Raw genomic sequence first — 15,501 nt, 5'->3', positions numbered from 1 at the left:
GACCCTCCTTAGTCTGGAGAAGAGAGAGAAATCTAGACAATCCTAAATTCAGAATAACCAGCCTCTATTGCTCAGTATCATCTGAACATCATTATGCAAATTGCAGAGGCAAGTAAGGGAGGAGCAGTGTGATACATTACCATAATACATAAATCAACTAATTTGATATCATCTCCATCATGTTCACAAGTGTACATCGATGTAAACAATCTGTTCCGAGAGATAAAATACCACCTGTTTTAGGACAGAGGCCAAAAATGTCTGTCTCAGCGAATCCTTTATCACATATAGTATGTAACACTTGAGCAAACTGATATCATAAATCCACCTCCTTTTATGTCATTTTCAGATCTTTACAGAAAGGTGAAATTGGCTAATAAACGGAGGAGGACCTTTTCACCTGCAGCTCCCTGAGACTCTAATAATATCTTCAGCCAGAATGTCTCTCTATATGTCCCCCCCCTCTCTCTCTCTCTCTCTCCCACTCTCCCTCTCTCCTTCCTTTAACTTCCACCATGCTGCCGGCTAAAACAAGACAGCTTTATGCTGCTGTCATACCAAAGAAACTTCACTGGGATCTACCCAGTATTTCAAAGCATTTTTCCCCCCTTGCTTTTCCTCTCATTAACTCCTTGTTAATGCAGCATGATTCCATATGAATATTAGAACATGTTATTATATAGTGTTTTTCTAAATCCAAATAGGTTATGTTAAAGAAAGACAGAACTCTTGTCATTATCCCCATTTCAAAATTTGAGCTTGATTTTTTTTAGTTATAACACAATTTCAAGCAGTGGCTTTGCTTGTGTCCAAATGATTCAGCAATGACTATCAATATGTGACAGCTACACATGACAAGGAGCAGGTTAGCTGATGTTCCTGGGTTGAGTACATTAGGGAGAGGACTCTGAAAACGCTAGCTTTGTCTGCTGGAATGCACATGCCTGCGCCCCGGGGGCTGAGAAAACGTGTCTGTACACTGCTAGATGAAGAGGGCACCCTGCAGAAACAGCTTTGACTGACTGAGACCCCGGAACACAAGGCCTGCAGCTGAATGCTTAAGATTAAAAAAAAAAAAAAAAAGAGGCTGATGTGAGTTGATGTGTTTGGAAATGTGAGATTTTCAATCTGAAGTAACAGTATTAAAGTCCAGTATCTTCTGAACTAGCAGGTTGGAATCCTAGCAGGAAACAAATCACTGTAAAACGAGGAAATGTGAAGTTGATAAATTAATAAAAAGCAACATTGATTTGTGCAGTATATATTAAAATAGAAATGACACTGCATTGACTACATTTGCTTTAACTTACTAATTATTTGCTTAAACGGTTGAGACATCTGACCACCCATGTGCTTATGAAACCTTTTCAGAACCCATAAGCTATTCATTCAGCTCATTTTAAAAACAAGGCTGAATTTCCATTCTGGGAAACTGTCATTATGGAGATAAACTAAGTATCCTATGTCAAAAATAAATCTCTACAGAGTTGTCTATAGGCCAAGGTGTGCGGCCTGTGTAAATCCTGGACCCTGTGACTTGTGGTCATAACGGCTGCAGGCATAGGCCCATATGCAGGCCTGCTCTTTGAAGGCTCTGAAATCATAGGGATGTGCAACAAGGACCATCATCAAATAACTGCTCAGTACTTAGAGGGGAAGCATTCCCACCGCTCACACAACAACACAGCCTTGTCCCGCAGCCGACAAAACATCTAAGTGCAAAGTTGAGTGGAAGAGCTGGGCACCGGGCGGGGGGGCTGCACAAGCCAGCTTTTGGGCTTCAGTGTGGACCAGGGCAGTGTGGAGATAGGGTGAACCTGTCTGACCACTTGGCCCCCTGCAGACCCAGAGGGGCTTTGCACTCTGCACTGACAGCTATGAGATCCACTGAGGCCTTGGTAAAAGTGCACTTCACTACTACATATTCATCATCACACTAATGCTGAACCTCCTCATAACCTTCAATCCGTCTATCCTCTTCTTCTCATGGTGGGATTACATCCCCTGAATTCAATCAAGAAGAGTACAATCAACATAAAACAAAAAGCACTCCAAACTATCACACAACTCAATATCCCACCAGTCTGAAATGAAATGCAAGATTACAAATCAATACGAGGCATTGAAAGAAGCATGTAGTCAAAGTCCAGGGTCTGTCCAGTGTCCTCTGGCTGAGGAAATCCACCCTGCTAACCGTGTCCACATCCACCCAGCGGACCACAGTTCAAACAAAGAGCTTTCTTTCTTTCTTTCAGCCCAAGTGAATCTTAAAAAAGCAGTGAACGCTGCTCTGTTTTTTCCTGATCTCTCTAGAAGCACATACCAGAGGCTTAGGATGAATTTAATTGGGCGAGGTGTTTCATCTTCTGAGCGGACGCTTTCCATTCATGCGTAAAAGTAACCCAAGGTAAAAATGTGTGATAATGAATAATATGGGTGTTCTGGCCAACAAAAATATGTGCACTTCAAGCAGCTGCCCACCTGACAGCATGCACTTTATAAACTGCCTGTCAGGGTTTAACTTCACTACAGTAGTGAGAAGGTTTTACTGTATAACTGCTTTTTTTTAGTTTGGTGGCTCAATCACACAGGTGTATGTGGCTTTAATGTAACTACTGTGGTTGTGGAATGGTGAAAAAACAAAATGTACAAGTGACTACGACGCAAACGTCCAGGTAAATCTGATAATCCCCAAATCTCCATCATCAGTTACTGAGTTTTTCCCAGCCGGGTCTGCAGCTCCAGAGCCAGATAAAGTTCATTATAGAGACGTTTGATCCTATAATAATCTTACCTGCTGTGACATGGGTCGCCTGTAGAACCAGGGTTAAAGTGATGAATGCGCTTACAGTGGAATCCATAAACCACCTTTTCGTTTTCCACCTTGTGGACCACCTTTGCATCTCCATGGCGCAAAAGTTGGATAAAACTTTTGAGCGACTTTCAGGTGATTTTTTAAAATGACGTCCCTTCCACAATCCACAAAATTACGATGGAAAAATGTCCTAGAAGAAAGCCATAAGTGAGAAGTTTTTTCTGCCTCTTCTCTCTTAGCCACACCGAGGCCCCCGGTGATCCTCCTGTCCAGAGCCCAGCCTTCACAGTGAAGGTAGTCGGGCTTTAACCAGAGCGCACGCAGAGCGGAGTAGGTAGGCTTCACTTGGTGCGTCCGCGGACAGGAGGGCTGGGCGAGCTGCACAAACCGGAGCCACGATTACAGGGAAATGACAAGGGAGCCAGCAACCGATTAGCAAATCACGGGGCTGGAAATCCTCCTTCGGGTCCACCCATCAGCTAAGTCTCTGCCTGAGTGGTCTGAGGAGAGAAGGAAAATAAAAACCGTGACAAAGTTGGAAAACGACGACCTGGGAATGATGAAATGGCAGAACTGTGCATGCAAAGGTGTTTCTATAATACTGATAATAGGTCCACTGATCTTACACTATCTGAGCTGGCACAGATAAGATAAGATAACTGCTGTTATTTGCAGCAGAAATACAGTATTTAGTGAGTAAAATGAGGAGCTGTTTTAGCCTACTCTTCCACAAATCACTCTTGACAGTATCATAAACTTGAATCATTCATAAAAAAACATTTTAAACTTGAAATTCTAAATAGTATCCATATACCACAAATATAGAAAATCACAACCACACATAGGCTAAATATTTGCAGCATAAATACAGTATTTAGTGAGTAAAATGAGGAACTGTTTTAGCCTACTCTTCCACAAATCACTCTTGACGGTATCATAAACTTGAATCAGTTCATGAAAAACATTTTAACCTTGAAATTCTAAATAGTAGCCATATACCACAAATATAGAAAATCACAACCACACTAAAGGCTAAATATAGGAACAAACATGCCATGATCATATAAAATCCAAAACGTAATGCTGAGCTTAATGAGCTTGGCATTAGTGTGGTGTGAGTGAGGAATTCAGTGCAGCTCAGTGGTGTATCACTGTGCAAACACTGGATCAGCTATAATCCAGGTGGTTGGGAATTAGTGGATATACAGTATGTCACTATTCCAAACACTAATGCAAATGTTAGTTATAGATATAAACTGTACCGAAATAAGAAATAACAGGGAAAGGACAATTCTGATAATGCATGGGTGTCTCATGGGTGAAAAATTCAAAGGAAACACCTGAATGAATCAGAAACAATGCAGATGCTTCCATTCAGGGCATGAGGGATCACTGAATGTTGTTAACATGATGCCAATATGGCCTTCACTTTCACCAGGGGCCAGATGGATAAAGGATATATAAAGGATATGGAGGCACACAAACCGTGCATATACATTATACTGCCCACACATAAACTGGTATTTATAAGAAGAATGTGCGGTGAGAACATCCGCCCTCAAGCATACTTCAGACTATAGGCATACACAGTTTTCTATAAGGCGAGAGAACCTTACGGTAAAAGATTATTTGTTTAGGTTGTTTGTTCAGTTTCACTGATTATGTTATTATTTTTGCAGGCTACAGTCTTGATTTTAAATTATCTATGAATGATGAATTTCTTTTCTCATTTGAGCCATTATTTATCTGTTAATCTTTTAATTCTCTCCTGCTTTGTGAATCATTTTGTAAAGTCTGTTTCAATATGAGCTCTACAATCTTTCTGACGTTTTATAATGATGATTGAGATATTGCGCGATACCGCGATGATGGTTTAAAGTTAGGCTACATGTGATAAAATGAGTGATATGGGTGCTATAAATAGCCACAATATGACAACAGTTCTGATGCTGTTGGATTGTAAAAGGACATAATGCGCAAATAGTGCAACACAATCGGTGAAATTGCGCTTCTTCTTGTCCGTTCTTGTCATTGACAGGTCTAACAACAGGTATAATGAGTGTTAAAAGGCGTTTCTACATTCATTTATGGGAAACTGTGGGAGTGGAAATGAGACTCGTGCATGTGCGACCACTTCCATAAAACTTAATCAGCGTGGCTTCATAAAACTGATGAAAAGAATGCGTTTGCATATTTCTGTCTTGGTGTGAACACAGTTTTAGTGGATAAGTAGTTTAATGTACCTGGCCCTAGATCTCAATCTAGTTGAACAACTATGGCGGATTTTGGACAAACATAAGACAGAACTTTCCACCACTGTCATCAAAACACCAACTAAGGGACTATATTTTGGAAGAATGGTTTACATCCCTCTAGTTGAGATTCAGAGACTTGTAGAATCCATGGCATGGTGCATTGAAGCTGTTCTGGTGACTCGTGGTGATCTGAAAACTCTAGACACTTCATGTTGGTTTTTCCTTTAGTTAGTCACCCATCTATGCACTGTGAACTGGGGTAATATCAATAACGTGTAAAATTGTGGATCCTCCCTGAATGCAGTTTTTATAAAACATTAAAAATGTATATACAGACATTTTATTTATTTGGTAATTGTATTATTCCCTTTTTGACTTCCATTATGTTGTGAATTAATTTCTTATTTAAATAAATATAAGAGAGTTTCCTTCTCATTGAATATGTGTACAGGGTCACTACCTGCACTGAGAACAAATGCAATCATGTGCCAACGGTCTGAGATAACTCCACTTGTTCCCCGTGGTTTCCCCTGTTTCAAGAGTTCTGTGCAAATGACTGTGTGAATATCCTGAAACAAGACACAATAAGGCAAGATGACCCAAACGCACTTTAGGACAACCCTAAAGAGCGATTGCAGGGGGATGAAGGATTCCAGGGTTCCTCATATAATGGCTTTTCAGTAACAGAGGGTCAGTCCAGAAGACAGTCAGCTCCTTGTATCTCTTGGCTCACTCCAGTGAGGGCATGGATCCTGACCAGGCTGTGTCTGTCAGCCAGCTCGTCCTCCCCAGCCAGCCAGACTCAGCCTGTTTCCTGCCAAACAGTATCAGATGCTCCTCCTGGATGGCCAGTGGCAAAAAAGCAGAGCCATTTCTCTGGGAAGAGTTGGTGTCTTGGCAGAGAAGGTTTCATGCTACATCTCATCATCTCGTGGTTCAGAGAGCAGGGGCAGTCGTTCCCAAAGTGGGCTCCAGTGTGTTTCACGGGCTCTTGTGGAGGTCCAAGTAGTCCCAAGTCAAATCAGTCCAATTAAAGAATGAAGAAGTGCTTGGCATTGCTTTGACATCAAAAGGGATACAGTAATAGTAATTGTGAGGCAGTCAGCAATGGGTGATGCACTTGAAAGATGCTGCAGCAAATGGTAGTCTCAGCGATATCGAGGTGTCCATATGATTTGACGTAACTTGCTGGAGTGATTTCTTGTCAGATGCGGAACATTTGCACAATGATGAGCAAGTCACATCCCACCCTTCATTCAAGAAATGCTGCCAGTACACTCGCCACCAAATACACCACAATTCCTCTGTTAGAGGTGCATTGTGACAAGCAGTAGATAACCATAATATACAATGTTATGAAGCTTTCATGCTTGTTATATGTTTGGTGTAAGACCAATCTGCTGAGTTAGCTGAGTAGATAAAGTAGGTGCTGTACTTTTATTTTTTTTTCAGCTGTAGCATCAGTTGTAGCTTTACAGCTGTAGCAACAGTTATAGCTTTACAGCTGTAGCAACAGTTGTCTCAGCCTCTGTAGTAGCGTGCAAAATGATAGGGTTACATGGATAAATAATATAGATAATCTTGACAAGGGATTGCTGTATGAATTTGATGACAATTCAAAGTGTCACAATAATGTACTACACTGTGGACGTTTTGACTCATTAAACAAAATTATTTTCATTTTAAAAGTAAGATTTTAACAGTTTAAGAACCTCAGCTTTGCTGCAGTCAATCAGGTTTGAAAAGTTGATTAATAATAATATATTATTATAAAAATGTCAATGTCTACGTCTAAAACATATAGTCTGTCTCAAATATTCTCCCACGATTACTGCCAGCATGTGCATTTAATTGTTATCAGCTGCGACTATAATGACAATCAGCCTTTGTCCAAAATTGTTGCTGTCTCCACTAATGAGATGGCCCTACAACCATCAGATAACCAAGCCAACTAACTGCTACCAGACAAGTAATGAATAATCTCTCCGACAATGCAGTCTACTCACTTACTGTTGTAGCAGTTACAATTAGTGAGAAAACAGTAAGAAGTAAGTTGCTGCCTATCAACTTTTGAACTGCAGTGTTTTGGTATTGTACTGCTGACATTGTTTTGGGATAAGGGTGCTTATCCTTCATGCCGCACTTTCTTGAGCCTCAAAAGTCCCAAATTGCACGTTTCTAAGCCCAGATATGTGAGAATATGTAACTCATGTTTTAAACTAATGCTACATGTGCTTACAAATTGTTGCTATGGCAACTGCACTGTCCTTTGTTCAGGGAAGCATTGTGCTATCTAGAGCTAGTTGAGATTAGTTTGAGACACTCATGTGACAGCTAATGCCCAATGGTCAGCTCCCTTTGGAGGTATTCTGGGCATGGCTGATGTTAGGGAAAGTTTAGGACATATACAGACTGCTGGAGAACCATCCAGGATGAGATGGAGCAAAGAAAGGGACTGCTCTGTCCTAACTCTTGCTGTACATCCATATGAGAAAAAAAAGAGTAGGTGCAAACGCAAACTATGTAAGATTTAGTATAGAAACAATGACACACACAAGTCCTCAAATTAAACAACAAAATATGGTGTTGGTCTATGCCCTCCAATATGGCACATACGTATAAGCTTTTCTGATCTGAGGCCACAATCAACAAGACCATATTGCCCTTGCAAAAATAAAACCAGTTAAGGTTTGGTTAGATTTAGGCACAAATCCAACTTGGTTAGGGTTAGAAAAACTTTTACAGAGGTATGCTAAACCTCAAACGGATTAAGATAGATTTATTCAATGTTTTGACAGTTACCAGTGCACTGTTCCATGTTGTCTATATATACTGTCATATGGCCAGGTCAGGTATAAAAATAAAAACCAAGTGCCTTGGAGCAGCCATACAATATGCTCCACTGTTAATTAATCAACCAAGATGGACCTAATAACAGGCTGAATAAATGAATGGGTCGGATGACATAATATCTATCTAACAACTAGACAAGTACAATTGTGATATCAGGAAAGTATATTGTGTTGCTGGTGTTCAAGAGGTGGAATCAATATCATTAGCATATTGCAATACATACTTAAAACCAGTGAAACAACCACTCAGGAAAATTTAACTTAGCAAGCCACCAGTGTCGCTGTTTAGTAATTCACTAGGGGCAAAAATGCAAATCACGGGTCAGGATCCTACAGCAATTAGTTGATGATAGAGTATTTCAGGTAGCCATCTGGCAAAGCCCCAGTACAACACATGATAGGGATGCCAGTGACATGTTTAGAAAAAGCATAGGATTTTGTGCCGGAAAACTGGATTAAAAATCTGATATTTACTTATAAATATATCCTGTTAGACACGTTTAATGAGTTTAATAATTAAAATGAGAATAGTTCTTTTACTTGCCATGAGTTTTACCTGACATGGTATCGAAACACAAGCACTTTTCACAGGCACACTCAAGCCAACCAGCCGCCACTGTCTGTCACTGTTTACACACTGCACAGAGGAGAGTATAAAGAGCTCTTTCTCCACACTCACTCTAGTCCTCTGTCTAACACAAGCAAGAAAAAGTTCCCTCACTCCACTAACATTATTTTTGGCTACCACAGTATTTCATAAGAATAAATAGGCCTACACTTTATAATCTTGTATCAATTGGTAAGTTTAGTCATCATGGGACTGAAACGCTTTTATTAGAAGCCTAACCAGAATTTGGGTAATTTGAGGTAATCTGTGGAAAACCAGGGCTTCATTTGTTTGAAGGTTTCTATGCCATGGGTTTTGGTGTTTTGGGGATATATTTGACCATTTAAATGACTCTTCGTTGTCATGCACAGCACTCTGACAGTGACAACCATGTATTTTCAATGTGGTCTACCATGTAGCACACCAGAATTAACATCTGGCTAAATGCTGCCTCCATTTTGGGAGGGCACATGCAGGCCCAAGATATACAGCTATATGGAGATTCTTGGTAAACATCCAGAAAAATGACATGAACAGACCTTTGCATCAGCTGCAGACCTGATACAAAGTGGCGAAATCTAACTCATTTGCAATGTCATTCCTAATTTACAGAGCCATTTCCATTTGTGTGTTACGCGTCATACAACAGTCCTTTATTGTACTGCAATTTGTGGATTAAGATCATATTATGGGTTTTGTTTCAGATGTTATTTTCTTTGATTTTATAATTCTGTTACAAACATTTAGATACTATCTAATACATTCGTCATATCAGTTAGTATTATTGAGTAATTGTCACCAAATGTTTATGGTTGCATGTGTCCTTAATCACCAGAAAAGGAGAAATTTTGGAGTCATCGATCAAAAAAGTGTGATAAATCAATGTATGATTTATTGTATTTTTGTGATTTATTCGTATAATTGTGATGGCTGTGCTAAAGAAAATTTGGATTTAAAGCTACTCCAAGCACGTTTTCGTTGTTCACACTGATTAAAACCCACCGGTCTGTCCCAGTCAGGCTGAGGGAAAAAAACTATATTGTGAGCTGAAGTCAGTCTGGCCTGGGCTACACATGTTCGTAATGGGAAGCAGCCTGATTCTACAGCGCATGAGAGAAAGGAAGCAGCAATCTTGCAGCCAGACATGCAACAAACCCTTTATATGTCTAAGAAAGTCAGGAATGTCACTCCGGCTGAGCACATTGTTGCTGAGAGGCGTCTAAACTGATGGCTTCAGCCGATAAAAGTGTAATTTCCAGGCTGCTGTTCTGTTCCTATGTGAGACGACTAGATAATTAGTGTTTTATTTATTTATGCCGTATGAGGCACAGCATGCCACAGGTTCGAATGATAATAGTTGGCATCCATATCTATGGTAAGCTTGTCTTAGAAAACAGGACAAAAATCAATCTACATTGTGCCATTTGTTTTAAGATTTTTTTGGCCTTCAACCTCATTTGAAGAACTACTCTCCACTTTGTGCTCGGAAACTTCAGTCCGCCCCAGTAAAATATTTCTTACATGGCAATTTTCAGCCATAACATAACATGTTAGTTGATGTGAAGCTGATGGAGCTTTTGAAAGTTCGCAAAATTGCTGCGGAGGACAGCACAATTACTATTATGTTATTGATAGTTTCATCCACGGTTTGAGTGCTACACCAATTTCCCTCCCTTAATGGAACGATTTATCACCTACAGCGTGGCTCTACTATCAGCCAATCACCAAAAGCTGAAGGTACACTGTAAGACTTAGATGTACATTTACAGCGAGATTCTAACAGTTACTGTATATTACTGTGAAAGCAATGCATTCTGGGAGTCAGAACGCTTTCTCCCATGATCCCAGCGGTCAAGTGTATCTTTTTGCTTGCCGCAGAGAATCTCGGGAAAATAAATTAACGGCTATTTTTCTAAGTTCTCGCGCTTATTTTTTTCGAGTTGATCGTTGAGCGCCACAGCTCAACAGCTCAACGGTCAACAGCTCAACGGTCAACAGCTCAACAGCTCAACAGCTCACTCTGGCAGCAGCAGCAGCAGCATCGTTGTTCTCCAGTGCAACTTGAGGAGAGACAGCAGCAGTTTGGATAAACACTTCTTATTTTCACCACCGCCAGTTCCATTTTGATCGTCAGACCAGACGAAGGGAAACTCCAGTGGTTACATTACCTTACTTCATGGTAAGTCAAATTATCAAGTTGTATTGTACCTTTGCTAACACAGTGCATGTTCCTCAGTGTATGTACTTAAGCTAGCTAACGTTAGGTCGTTAGCTATTCTTAGCTTCGTCTATATTTCAATACTCATTAGTATCACAGGTAACAAACACCAGTAGTCTATCTTATATTCACGTTAGCTAGCGCTAGCTCGTTAGTTAGCGCTAGCTCGTTAGCTAGCTGGTTTTAGCCTAGTCAGCATTTAAATTCTCAATAGAATTACTAATAACTACTAATAGCAACAATCTAAAAGGGAGACAAGGCAGTATCTATCTTGTGTTTCCAGAATGTTCAACTGTCAATTTTGCCGCCATGCATGTGGTACTAAATATTGTTTGGCATATGAAAGTTCACCAAAACACCCCACACATCAAATTTAAATGTGCTTTCCACGATTGTTACCGTTCATTTGGCAAAGCTACAGCTTTAAAATGCCATGTATATAGAGATCACCCAGATCAGAGGGAGTCAAGCTTGAGGGAAGGATGTTCTGGCATAAGGACATTAACATTAGACGTTTTATCATGCCACATCGATTTCTGTACTGTCAAATGTGACAGTTTGTCTACATTATTTTCTCACTTGAAGACTCACATTAAAGAGGGGAAACCAGTCTTATGTCCATTCACAAATTGTGGTAAAATGTTTACTTTGATATCCACTTTTTCATCACACTTGTCAAGAACACATAAAGGTTGTGTAGTTGGTAATCTTTTGAGTCAGATCAGGTCAGGTAGAGATGATGGAGAGAATACTGTTGAGCAAGCAGGGTGCTCACATGAGCATGCAGGGTGCTCAGATGAGCAAGCAGGGTGCTTCAAATAGAAGAGAGATGTCCTCATCTTGCAGGCAGATGTGAGTATAACTGATGTAGTTTATTTCAGATTAAGACATTGAAATTATTGAAATGCAATGAGTGGAGCTCAGTGGGATTTTAAAAATAATTTCTTTAAAAAGGAAAATTGATGACAACTATAGTTAAAGCATTGATTAATTGTATTAACATTAACTTAGAATTGCAATGCCTTTATTGTCTCCTATATAGGTGTCAGACACAGCGGCGACTGTGAAGACATCCCTCACCCTTCCTGATAGTCCTTGGTTGATCATTCTAGGTAAGCATTAAGCCCCACGTTTCTACTTACACTGTACTAGTGCACATATGCAGAGTATTTCTATTGAGCCTGTCAGCAGGCAGTCAGAAGGTGTGGGGCAGGCAGGAAGACGCTGCTTGCCGCTGGAGTTGGAGTTCAGTTGTAGTGAGTTTCTATGGTTATGTCTTCTATATTGTATATAATACACACACCTTTACATTCTTATAAATAGATACTGATTCATAAACAGTTGTGCATACAGAAATGGATAAATAAATACGTAGTTTTAGATGGTTAATAAATAGTTGACTCTATAATACATACACAGTGGGCTATGTTTTAGTTATTAAATAGTTGACTATAATACATACACAGTAGGCTACGGAATAATAATTTCTCTGATTCTTCTCTGATATGTAAATAGTTTGTTTGAGCTTTTCTCTCACTCTCTTTCTGGATTAGGGTGTTCCTATAGCTTGTAAATATGTAAATAGTTCGTTTGATATTCTCCCTCCCTTTGTAGATTTTATTTTATTTGTATTAACTTTTTTACTTGATTTCTCCTTCACTGCAACGGACACAACCACTAAGCTTTATGAAAATGAGTGCGCGATGGTGTCGCAAGTATGTAAATGGCTACCTGGATACATCAAAGAGCAGTACAGTAGATGAGTAGCATCTCGCATCCTACATCAAGAATTCCTGATATCTAGCGGAGGCTTACATTTTTTTAGAAAGGTTTTCAAATATCAGTTGGAAATGCCAATACCATACAAAAACAATAAAGCGGTAAGTGGCCACTTGATAATTCGTCAAATGGTCAATTTGGTATTCAGCCTAAAGCTTTTTGCATTGTGTTTCAGGTCCAATGATTTCCGACCAGCGCTGGATGGTAAGCATCGAGGGTCAGGTGGTGTGTGAAGGGGCATTGTCTGCGTTGGGGCTTGCTGTTGTCTTCACATCCTACTACAACTTCAACCTCCAATATCAGGATCACGCTGCCTGGACACTTGAATTCATACAGAGGTAAGTTTGAATTCCATATAGTCATTTGTGTCAGATGTTTGGGCCTTACAGCTATCCTTGTATCTATCTATGTGTGATAGACATACGATCAGAGAGTAGGGTATGGAGAGTTCATTCCAAAATAAGCTTAAATGATCACTTGGATGTTTGGGTGTGTATGTGTGGTTCTAAAATATATACAAGAAACATAAAAACTGTATTAGCCTTCAATAATATAATTTCATATATAAATTAATAACCCATTGTTATTAGTCTTGAATAATTAAATTAAATAGATAATTATCAAAGAGTCATCAAGTTACCAAAAACACTCAATGTTATATGCATATTCCAAAAGTGTGACACTCATAAAACATCAGGCAAGTAAGCTATATTAGCAAGAAGTATTTCACCATGTCCACGTGTATCTACTCTAATATGCATTGCAAACATAAAGCATGAAAAAGAACGATTTGGGGACTTATAATAAATCAGGTATTATTTATACTAACAATATTTAGCGGTCTAATTTTAGGTAAAAGGTGGTTTGATTCACATTTGTGTCTTTTTGTTTTACCTTGCTATGCCTTGTAGAAGCCGTGTCAGGATCAACCCAGAGAGAGAGAGACAAAGGCACGACAGGGAAAAGTGACCAGCAAGAAGAGCGGGAAAATGGTTCATAAGAAAGGGACATCCCTGAATCCTCATGTTTGCACCCTCCTGCGGAAGCTCATGGATTTCGAGTGGGACTTTGTGTGAGTTTAACAATCACATCCCTGACTCTGTCTGTAGAGACAAACCCTCCATATCTCACTCAATTACTGAAAATCCCTTTGTGTCTGTGTCTCACTTATTCACAATGTTATTTTTTATTTAATTTTGCTTAAAATGTTCAACCTGGCATTATTTATACGTTTAATAATTGACCATATTGAGCCAGCACACAGTATTGTTCAACAGTATTGTTCTGTCTAGTGAACCCCCGCAGTGTAACGGGGGAGGCTATTTCATTTTGAAACAGAAAAGTTACAGTATTTACTCAGTCCACAAAGTACAAATGTTTTAAGCCCGTCACTTACTCAGATACACTCACACATGAATTCATTCATTCACAACAGTATTTTTATTTGTAATGGCTATTTTTGTATTTTTGAATTTTATTCTATTTACAATGTTCAACCTGCCATTATTTCTACGTTTAATATTGAAGATGTTTAGCCAGCACACAGTATTGTTCAATAGGATGGTTCTGTCTAGTGAACCCCCTCAGTGTAACAGGGGAGGCTATTTAATTTTGAAACAGAAAGGTTATGGTATTTACTCAGTCCATGGACTCAGATATTCATACACAGTCAAATATACACCCTCACTCAGTCAGTCAGATACACACACACACACACACACTGTGTCTCTTACTCACTCACAACTCATCACACCATTTTTATTTGTAAGGGCTTGAGTATTTGAATGTTTTATTTGGATGTTATTTTCTGTCAAACTCAGGTTATTATAATAAACAAGAATAATATGAATATGCCATGTTGTTGTGTTCATTGTTCAAAATTGTTATTTTTCATTTGCTTGTTAGTTTTTATAGATGCTTAAAATACTGTAATTTGTGGAATTATTACAGGAAATTATTGGACATTTTGATTACAACAAGTTACTGTATTTCTCTGATACAGTAGAGATACTGTAAATTGTACAGTATCTTGCTGGTGAAACTGCAACCAATAAATTACTGTATTTGGAATTATTACAGCAAGTTACTGTATGCTTTGATTACAGTAAGCTGCTGTATTCTTTGATACAGTACAGATACTGTAAATTTTACAGTAAAATACTGGCAGCAGTTTCTCCTGTAAGTTACTGTAATTTTACAGGAAAAAGTTTTACAGTGTAGAGCTGTATGTTCGCACCACCTGGCCGAGGCGGATCTCAAATGAGCCCTCGGGATGAAAATGTAGTTAGGAGAGTTGCATGACCTTGGTATGTGAGGCTGCGGCTGTTAAAAAACAGACGGCAGATATATTTTGTATATACATATATATAAACTGTACACCCTCTGTTGCGCCATCCTTATTACAGGTGGCAAGGTGAAAGTTAGAGGTCCACACTGTGAATATAATCTTTTGTGAAACTGATGTGGTATAGTTGGGTGCAGAAGAGAAGTTTAGGTAAGGTCATGGCTAAATGAGATTAGGTGGCCAGATGGTGGGTGTTGACTGCTACAGAGGTGAAGAAAGCAGGGAGCATCACCCTGGCTGAATGGGGAGAAATAGAGGGGCTACTGTGAAGTGAGGTTGGGTGGGCGGCCTCAACTAGCTCTAGGTCTGCGTGCATATGTGTGCACATGTGCATTGGTGGTCCAGCACATTTGCAAGGCAACAAACCTTTTGATAAATCAGTGAGGAAGCCATCTATGACGACTCCTGCACAGGCAGGTTTATGAATCAACCAGAAACTGGCCTTAAGTGTTCACAACAGCAGCAGAGAATAGCTATGGAACTACATACACTCACATTTGAGAAAAACAAGAAACAGCAGTAAACTCTGCAGTTACAAACTGTCAGTTTTCAGATTCAATAATGGCTGCAACACGAACACTGAGACTTGGATTAAAAGTAAATCCCAGACACGCACTGCAATCATTAATAA

The 15,501-nt window shown here is 39.4% G+C and overlaps 1 protein-coding gene and 1 long non-coding RNA gene across 8 annotated transcripts in view; one reads left to right on the top strand and one right to left on the bottom strand.

Annotated features, from left to right (window-relative positions):
* Positions 1-3,292, bottom strand: part of col11a1a (collagen, type XI, alpha 1a) — a 90,675-nt gene extending 87,383 nt beyond the window's left edge. For 4 of the 7 annotated variants that reach the window (XM_037757233.1, XM_037757238.1, XM_037757239.1 and 1 more), the window contains exon 1: positions 2,795-3,291. In XM_037757233.1, the coding sequence (XP_037613161.1) occupies positions 2,795-2,909 (115 nt within the window). In that variant the 5' untranslated portion in view covers positions 2,910-3,291. Of the gene's footprint in view, positions 1-2,794 lie in introns of all 7 variants that reach the window. The other 3 variants (XM_037757236.1, XM_037757237.1, XM_037757235.1) reach the window with 1 other exon arrangement.
* Positions 3,293-10,487: 7,195 nt separating this feature from the next.
* Positions 10,488-12,903, top strand: LOC119480714. Its single transcript, XR_005204989.1, has 3 exons — positions 10,488-10,708; positions 11,790-11,859; positions 12,702-12,903. It is a non-coding gene; the product is annotated as an uncharacterized LOC119480714 (long non-coding RNA).
* Positions 12,904-15,501: the final 2,598 nt, after the last annotated feature.

Source organism: Sebastes umbrosus, chromosome 21 (genome assembly GCF_015220745.1).
Source record: "Sebastes umbrosus isolate fSebUmb1 chromosome 21, fSebUmb1.pri, whole genome shotgun sequence".
Lineage (NCBI taxonomy): Eukaryota > Metazoa > Chordata > Actinopteri > Perciformes > Sebastidae > Sebastes > Sebastes umbrosus.
This window is presented reverse-complemented; position numbering and strand designations above follow the sequence as displayed.